Here is a 9,662-nt window from a genome sequence, read left to right on the forward strand (position 1 = left end):
TGTGTGTGGTATATGAGTGTTTGTGGGGTATGTGTGTGTGGTATATGAGTGTTTGTGGGGTGTGTGAGTGTATGTGGTGTATGTGTTTGTGGTGTGTGTGAGTATGAGTGTGTGTGTGTGTGTTATCACGGAGCTGACCTCATGATGGGTGCCAGAATATTGTAGGATTCCCATGTCCTTGTTAATGTGCTGTTCTTGTCTTCTGTCCCCTTCTGTTATTGGGCCAAACAGAAGTGTTCTGCTGTTTCTCTCTGCAACATCTCCACAGAAGTCCTGAAGGTCATCAATGCTACCGAGGAGTTGATCGCAGAGTCCGCAGGGCCCTGGGAGATCCCCCCAGTGTCCACTGACAGAGAAAATGGGATGTTTCCTCTTGGGACAGACCAAGTGAGACTGGACAAGCAGCTGACTTCCTTGGAAGAAAACGTAAGAGGGTGTGAATGTGCACAGTTGAGAGTGAGCAGATGTGAAGCAAAGAGAGAATTATAGCTGATGCCAAATCATGCAAGGACAAGCACATCACCGCCACCAACATGTCTAGTGTGTTCTCCGGAAAGGGCTGAGGCGGGGCCCCCAGAAAGCAAGGATGAAATCAGGAGTAACTATTGAGAAGGAGATGAGGGAGGGAGCAAAGCCCAGAAGAAGCCATCCGCTTTTCTGTTATCTATTCCCTAGTTGTGAAATTTCATCTACAGTGTGGCCCCAAGAGTGGCTTTCTGTGTGAGGAGTTAGGAGACCCCCTGAGACTCCATCTTTGTCTAGTTACAGACAGTGGCCAGGCCACTTCCTCTCCCGTAGGGAAGCTGGTACAGGGACGGTGTGGGGAATTGAAGAGGGCAGAAGCCAAACATGACTTTAATCTCAGAGTAGTTTCATTCTGATGCTGCAGAGACCTCGAAGTTAAAAGTTGCATCTTGGACCTGGACTTCTCTATAGCCAGCAAACGCTTCAGTCCTACTGTGTGCAGGTTGAATGAGATGTAGGGAATCAGCGTCTCGTGAGGCTTTGGGTATAGAGAGGGTGCCAAAGAAAAAAAAATTGGGGTAGGGAGCCGGATCTGTGGCTGAAGCGCTTGTCACACAAGTGTGCATCAGGGTAGGGAGCCGGATCAGTGGCTGAAGCGCTTGTCACACAAGTGTGCATCAGGGTAGGGAGCCGGATCTGTGGCTGAAGCGCTTGTCACACAAGTGTGCATCAGGGTAGGGAGCCGGATCAGTGGCTGAAGCGCTTGTCACACAAGTGTGCATCAGGGTAGGGAGCCGGATCAGTGGCTGAAGCGCTTGTCACACAAGTGTGCATCAGGGTAGGGAGCCGGATCAGTGGCTGAAGCGCTTGTCACACAAGTGTGCATCAGGGTAGGGAGCCGGATCAGTGGCTGAAGCGCTTGTCACACAAGTGTGCATCAGGGTAGGGAGCCGGATCTGTGGCTGAAGCACTTGTCACACAAGTGTGCATCAGGGTAGGGAGCTGGATCTGTGGCTGAAGCGCTTGTCACACAAGTGTGCGGACTAACGTTTAGATTCCCAGAAACACACAACAGTGACCTGTACATAATTCCAGCCTGTAATTCAGAAGCAGAGACAGGGGTCTTCAGAGTGAGCTGGTTAGTCAAACCAGCTGTCTTGACTAGTTCTGGCTTTGGCTGAGAGACTCTGCCTCAGTGAATAAGGTTGAAGAGTCATGGAGGGATGGTTCCTGATACTTGACCTTGGGCTTGCACTTACATGTGCATTCACATGTAAAATACATGTGTGCATGCTCATACACACACATACACACACACAGAGAGAGAGAGACAGACAGACAGACAGACAGACAGACAGACAGAGATAAAGAAAAGAATATTCAGTGGTGTGTGCTACAGAGAGCCAGGCTTTCTTCGGGACTGCTGTGAGGAGTAGACATAAAGACCTTGGCAGTGGGGTCTTGCACTGGGAAAGAGATTGAGCTTGACCCCTGGAATGACCTGGGTGACTGGGAGTTGATAACTGAGGAGCAGAGACGGGTGAGGAGATAGAAGATTGCCCAACCAGCCTTAAGGGGTCAGGACAAACAAACCTAACCAGATTCCTGCTGAAAACAGGCCAGGGAGATGCAGCCATCATTTGGGGACAAGTGGGGACAGAAACCTAATGAGATGTGAGTGGTCCTCTATCAGGGATGGGGCTCTGGCCAGAGTGACTGGGCAAGATTATATTAGATAATATTTGATCTAAAAACTTCACGGGTAAGCCCAGGAGATGATGGTTCTGCCCAAAGTAAAGTTTAGGCAACCAAGAATCTTTGCTGAGAGAGTATGTGGAAAACAAGACTGACCCAGTGGAGAGCCATCAGGTCTTTCCACTGCTGGGATGAGAGTAGCTGATAAAAGGACCTTGGATCCGGGCTAGGGGATAGCTCAGTGGGTAAACTGTTTACCATGCGATCATAAAGGCTTGAGTTCCAGGATTCACATTGAAATATGCCTGTCATCCAGGGCCGGGGAAGCAGAGACCTGTAGATTTCTAGTTAGAGAACCTCACTGGGTAAGTTCCAGGTCAGAGACCTTGTCTCAAAATGCATGGCAGATGGCACTGAGGAGTAACATCCCCAGGTGCCCTCTTGCATGTATACACACACACACACACACACACACACACACACACAAGCATGCATGCACACTCACAGACATAATGACAGTGGTCACTTCTCTCTCATTGTATTTGGAACACACCTGTCTGCCAAAACCATATTGAAACTGAGGCCTTGTGTGCATTTCCATGGCATAGGCTGATTGTGTGGTTATTTGGGGGGGGGGGGGGGTCATTAATGTTTTTACTTCAAAACACACCCACTTATCTACTGATGCAGGATATCAGAAGCCCCAGTGCAGACACGGGGCTGACTTTGCAGCCAATTGCCCCCCTCTTCAACCCCCGCTCTAGCCCTGTCCCATTCTCCAGAGGAATGCCTGGGAATGGCTGCCTCTCTTTCCCTCCCCCTTTTTCTCTAGCTTTTCACCTCTCACCTTAGAAGAGAGGACACCATGTGCCTTTGAATTCTGTAAAGTATTGAGTAAAAGTGGGAAAGATTTTTTTTTTTTACTTCAGTTTTCTAATCCAGCAGATCATAGAGCCCTGAACAGCGGGGCTCCCCCTGCTGTGCCCTGGATGGAATACAGCTGAGCAGTGGAAAAGGCAGGGCTGGCTCTGAAAGCAGCCCCTGGCTGCAGCTGGTTTAATTAAATCATGGCTTTTGTTGGTCCGCACTGTAAAAAGTGCATTTCATCCTTTATCCCCTCCTCCCCGACTGCTTGCCTTTGTGCTGGGGACCAAACCTTACCATCTTCTCGTTCCTTCTCAATATGGCTGCTGTGAGCCAGGACTCTCAGATAAACGAGAACATTCTATTTTGAATACTCAGCCTTGGAAATGCTTCTGAGACTGTGGGGGCTACACCAGACAGAACAAAGAAACCCTCTCATAAATGGCTTGTTAACTTGGTTAGAGGCGAGCCCTGGGAAATTCAGAGGCTCACAGTCCCCATCGCATTAGCTCTGTAAGATTGGCTATTGTCTCCCCTAAAGTCTAGCTCACTCTGGACTCCCCTCACCCTTCCCAGCTGCACACAGTGAGAGTTCAGTCCCTTGGGCAGAAAACCTGGGTCTCTCAGATTTCAGACTCCCTCTGAGAAGAGTCCAGCTGTGTCTCCTGGGGGGGGGGGGTGTTCCTAGCTGGGAGGGGAGAGATTTGTGACGAAACTTTTAACTAAGGTGTGGGCAAAGTTAAGAACTACCAGAGGGCTGAAAGGATGGGAGGGAGGAAAGCTGTACCATCCCTAGGTGGCACAACCACAGCTGAGGAAGCTGGAGCCTGGGAGTGTCCCACCAGCGGAAGGTAGCTACAGTTGGGAGAGTGGGCTTCCAACACATCTCTGATGCTTTCTTGCCTTTAACCTTGTGCTTGTGTGTCCAACTGGCCAGGGAGGCATGGTCATAAAAGTCATATAGATCAGTGTCTTCATTTCATTTCCTGTTGGCGTGATAACCTGCCCCAAAAGAACAACTTGAGGGAGAAAGGGTTTATTCCACTCAGAATTCCAGGTTACCAATCCACCACTGTGGGGAAGTCATGGTGCAGGAGTCTGAAGTAACCTGTCACGTTCCATCCACGGTCAAGAGCAGTGAATCAATGCACCCATGCTGGTGCTCAGCTCGCTCTCTCTTGTACAATCTGCCTAGGGAGTGGTGCCACCCATGGTGGGCAGGTCTTTCTACTAATCAAAATAATCCCCACAAACCAACCTGATCTAGACAACCCCTCATTGAGACTCCCTTCCCAAAGATAAAAATAAATAAATCTAAAAACAAAACAAAAAACAAAAAAACAAAAAAACAAAAAAACAAAAAACAAAAAAAAACAAAACACTAGTCATCACATGAAGTCAGGTAAACAGGAGCCATCAGGGCAGTGAAGGATAGAGATGGACTGAAAGGACCACAGAGAGCAGGTAGCACAACCGTACTCACACCATAGTGTGAACAACAGGATGAACCACCTCAGGGTTTACTCAGGGGTGTGAGAGAAAGATGACTAAGGGAGCAGCCAACCCTGTCCCCTCCTACACCCATCTGAGGACCTGTCTCATCTATTTTGCTCGAAGACAATGTCAGTGTGTGCTAACCTATGATTATACACACACACTCACATTCACACACATACACACACTCATATACATACATACTCTCACACACCTTCTCATACACACAATATTCTCTAACACACACTCTCATACACACATACTCTCACACACACATACTTTTATACACACTCACACACTCATACAGACACATACTCTCACACACACATTCTCATACACACAATATTCTCTCACATACTCAAATACTCTCACACACACATTCTCATACACACAATATTCTCTCACATACTCACACACACTCATACACACATATACTCACACTTACACTCTCACACTCTCTCACACAGACACACACATTCTCCCTCATACACACAATACTCTCTAACACACACTCAAACACTCATACACACACATACTCTCACACACATTCTCTCTCATCCAATACTCACACATACTCTCACACACACTCAGACTCACATACACTCTTTCATACATACACACACACACACCAATTTCTTTTAGCCTCTAAAACCAGTGGCCACAGGCACATTGGAAATGCCCATCCATAGGATGGAACAGAGGACATCAGTCCTTCCCAAGATTCTCTTGCTGTTCTAAAGCTCCAGAAAGGAGATGGCCCCAAAACTCGCAGCAGTGACCATGCTTACTAAGTAGCTATCTGCCCTTTGTGAGCAAGGGAAGAAATACTACTATCTACTGGGCCTCTAAGGTATAGGTTACGGACACTGCATCTAACAAGATGCTAAAGGGACCACTCTGTCCTTAACTTTTGTTTTTTTTTTTTTTCTGTAAAAATTGAGATCCATGCCGAAGAGACTCCTAGACATGGGGTTGGGGTGACAGTGGGGCTGGGGTGACAGTGAGGGGCTGGGGTGACAGTGTGCCTGGGGTAACAGTGGAGGGCTAGGGTGACACTGGGAGGCTGGGGTGGTAATGGGGGCTGGGGTAACAGTGGGGACCTAGGGTGGTAGTGGGCCTGGGGTGACAGTGGGGGGCTGGGGTGGTAATGGGGGCTGGGGTAACAGTGGGGACCTAGGGTGGTAGTGGGCCTGGGGTGACAGTGGGGGGCTGGGGTGGTAGTATGGCTGAGGTGGTAGTATGGTTGGGGTGGCAGGCCTAGAATGGTAGTAAAGGTAGCTGAAGTGACAGGGGGCAGGGCTGGGCTAACAGCTGGGGGCTGGGTCATATCTCAGTAGGACAAATACTAATCCCACTTAATGAGAGTAAAGACCACCACCCAAATTAACCAAATTTATAGCAAGCTTTATCATATGTGCAAAATAAAGCTGGTCCAGCAACTGCCTCTCTCTAAACGCTGGACTTGAGAGGTCAGCCCCGAACATAGGAGCAGTGGGGTTTTTAGAGTCACCAAACTGCAAGGGTAGGGACTTTCTAAGGGTTTGGGGATTTGGGGTTGTGTGGGAAGATGGCTGAACATCTCACATGTGTTTGGCAGAACATCCTATCTTATCAGGGTGTCGGTGGGGATATAGTCAGAGTAGTGGGTGTGGAACACATGAAACTGCAGAAAATGGGTCAAGATGTGGCCAACCAAGTTTTACAGAAAACAGCAGTGAACTTACTTTGACCTTATAACAAGATGGCCTCTAGTCTTGAATTGGAGTCCAGCTGGTCCATTGTAAGTGCATGCCTTGCAAACCTGAGGGCCTGAATTCATCTCCAGTACTGCAAGGCAGAGACAAGCATGCCTGGGGTCCACTGGCCAGCCAGTCTATGCAATGAGTCACTGTCTCAGCAATCTAGATGGACAGACTGGGATATAGCAGCAAGATTGTTCTCTGACCTCCTCATGTATACAAACATGTACACATATGCACACACACACACACACACACAAACACACACACACACACACACACGCACTCACGCAATTCCTAGAATCTTGTGGTAAAGAAATCTATGCAGTTCTCTTTGTCCTGGGACTTTGACTGTAGAGCCCTTCCTTAATGAACACCTGTTCCCACTGGGGGGTGGCGGGGTTAGGGGGGTTGTCACGGGCATCGGTGACCAGTTTGAACAGGACACAGACATTGCAAAGTAACCATTGTTTTCACCCAGTGTGAGCCTTCACTAAGCAAGCAGGCCCAAGCTGCTTTCAAGCAGGCTGCTTTTTATCAGGTTAGAATAGCATTTTATGGAGTGGCATGCTGACTTACATTACATCAAGCCAGGACTAAAACATTATCCACTGAATTGTGAAACTTGATAATATTCCGACAGAGATTAAGGCTCACGGCACCTCAGGGTAGGAATGTAAAAGCGTCAGACCTGCACCGGTTCTCCTCCGCTTGTGTCAAGACTCCAACCGTGTGGAGACTCCAACCCCTTCCCAGTTTTGAGATAGGTATGGCCAGGCAGTGGTGGCACAGGTCTTTAATCCCAGCACTTGGGAGGCAGAGGCAGGTGGATTTCTGAGTTCAAGGCCAGCCTGGTCTACAGAGTGAGTTCCAGGACAGCCAGGGCTACACAGAGAAACCCTGTCTCGAAAAAAACAAACAAACAAAAAACAACAACAAAAAAAACAAAAAACAAAAATAAAATAAATAAAAAGAAAGAGAGAGAGCTAGGTATGGCTCTGGGCTTTCCTGGGACATAAGATATTTTTGTCATTAGCACAGTGGTTATGACAGTATCTATCTTTAGAGTCACCTGAACATTCAAAGAGTTAAGTTGTGGGCCAACAAGATGACTCAGTGGCTAAAGAGGCTTGCCACCAAGCCTGACAATATGAGTTCAATCCCCTTAGACCCACATGGTAAAAGGAGAAAAGGAGAAAACTGACTCCTGAAAGCCATCCCCTGACCTACACACACACACACACACACACACACACACACACATATACCTGACACACACAATGAGATTCTAAACTGTAAGACATATGATTGATTCCTGGGTCGATAAGCATGTCATCACTGCTCCCTCCCCCACCCAGCCCTTCAAGCCCCTTCACTTTGGTGGTGGTAGGTTCTATTCAGCTGCTCTCAGTGGCAAACCTCTGTATCCCTTCCCCACAGAGCCAGGAAAACAGACTTTCAGAAAAACACAAAGTAAAAACCTGAGCCTTCCGACTGTGCTCAGGGCTCGGATCTGGGTTTTGTTGGTTTGTCTTGACTGTGATAAAAATAAATACATTTAAAAAAAAAAAAAAAAAGGAACATTAAAGGATAACAGGGTTAGAAGGTTGGAAGTATAAATAATAGTTTGGGGTAGATACAACCCTGGTAAAAATGGCTGATGGTAGGCACATCCAGTCACCACCACTTCCAATTTAACTGCTAATGTTTGTCTGTTGCTGTGATTAGACAGGCCATTTCATGTAAATGATTCCAGAACAATCCTGTCTTGAATACTTCAGTGCTTGGAGGAGAGGAGAGATGTCAAAGGCTTCCTTCCCCCATCCAAGTGTGAAGAGTGTTGATAAGTGGGGGCTCTCAGGTCTCCCCTCATATTGAGCCCAGCTTTCTGGTGTCCCTTCAAAGAACCTGGCCAGTCCCAGTCCACTAGGCTCAGAGCTGTGCTCTCTCTGCAGGTGTACCTGGCAGCGGGCACTGTGTACGGGCTGGAGGGCCAGCTGAGTGAGCTGGAAGATGCTGCTCGATGCATCCACAGTAGCACAGGTGAGACAGAGCTGGCAGATCTGGAGGACCAGGTGGCTGCAGCTGCAGCCCAGGTGCACCACGCAGAACTCCAGGTGAGCCCCCTCCTCTCTGTTCAGGTTGAAATAGGAAGCTCCCACTTCATAGATCCATTTCAAAGTCATGGTGCCTAGCAAGGTGGGCATCTCCAGTGGGCTTGCATAGAGTTGGTCTTCTTTAGCAAAGGACTGGATCAGACCTTTTCTTTCTTTAATTTACTTTTAATGTGTGTGTGGTTTTTTCCTGGATGTATGTATATGTACTGTATGCATCACGGTCAAGAGAAATCACTGGATCCCATGTAACTGAAATTGTGGATGGCTATGAACCAACTTGTGGGCGCTAGAGTTAAAACTCAGGTCCTCTGAAGAGGAACAAGCGCTCTTAACCAGTGACTCGTCTCTCTAACCCGTCTTCTAAAATAGACATCTTCCTCCTGTACCAGATCTTAGATCTATGTCATCTGTCTTGGGCTTCCTTTCAGACCTATCCTGAGGGCTGAAGAGATGGTTCAACCAGTAAGAGATGGTTCAAACCTGAGGGCCCAAGTTCAGATCCCAGCACCCATGTAGAAAGCTGGCCAAGGGGACAGGTACCTGTAATCCCAGTGCTGGGGAGGCAGAGGTTTGAGCATCCATCCCTTAGGGTTCACAGGCCAGCCAGTCTACTCAGATCCATGAGCTCTAGGTTCAGTGAGAGATACTTTCCAAAAATACAGGGTGGAGAGCAATTAGGATGTCATCCCCTAGCACCCACAGTACATGTGCAAACATGTACATGCATCCACATACACGTGTACTTGTACACATGCACACAGATTCATGCTTTATGCTGGTCTCCTCTTATCCATCCCAAGGCCACGTCTTTCATTCTGTGGGTTGTTCCCTGCTGTTTCCCTACCATGGACTCAAAGATAGATGAGGGCCAGGCCACAGTTGTCTATCCTGAAGGAATGACTCCTGACACTTAAATATGGACTTAGAGCTGGAGAGAGGACTCAGCAGGAGAGAGCATGTCCTGCCCTTGCAGAGAGCCTGGGCTGTGAGCCCAGCACCCACATCAGGTGGCTCACAACCGCCCGTAACTCCAGCTCCTGGAGATTCAGTGCCCTCTTCTGGCCTCCATGAGCACTTGCACACCTGTGTACAAATCCAAAGTACACACATATGTATACGTGAAAAAAAAAATCTTTTTAAGGGCAGTAAATAAAGGAATTAATGGATGGTATGCACTTTCCAGACCAAGCGTGAGGAGCAGGGCATAGATATGGCTGTTTCCACTGCACGTTCTCAGCTGCCACTGTCTTAGGGTTTTTCTGCTGTGAACAGACACCATGACCAAGGC

The 9,662-nt window shown here is 48.1% G+C and overlaps 1 protein-coding gene across 8 annotated transcripts in view; it reads left to right on the top strand.

Annotated features, from left to right (window-relative positions):
- Positions 1–9,662, top strand: part of Myrip (myosin VIIA and Rab interacting protein) — a 177,135-nt gene that overhangs the window by 156,481 nt on the left and 10,992 nt on the right. For all 8 annotated transcript variants that reach the window (XM_076917359.1, XM_034483845.2, XM_076917361.1 and 5 more), the window contains 2 exons: positions 232–426; positions 8,213–8,374. In XM_076917359.1, the coding sequence (XP_076773474.1) occupies positions 232–426; positions 8,213–8,374 (357 nt within the window). The remainder of the gene's footprint in view (positions 1–231; positions 427–8,212; positions 8,375–9,662) is intronic.

This window comes from Arvicanthis niloticus, chromosome 21 (genome assembly GCF_011762505.2).
Source record: "Arvicanthis niloticus isolate mArvNil1 chromosome 21, mArvNil1.pat.X, whole genome shotgun sequence".
In the NCBI taxonomy this organism is placed as follows: Eukaryota; Metazoa; Chordata; class Mammalia; order Rodentia; family Muridae; genus Arvicanthis; species Arvicanthis niloticus.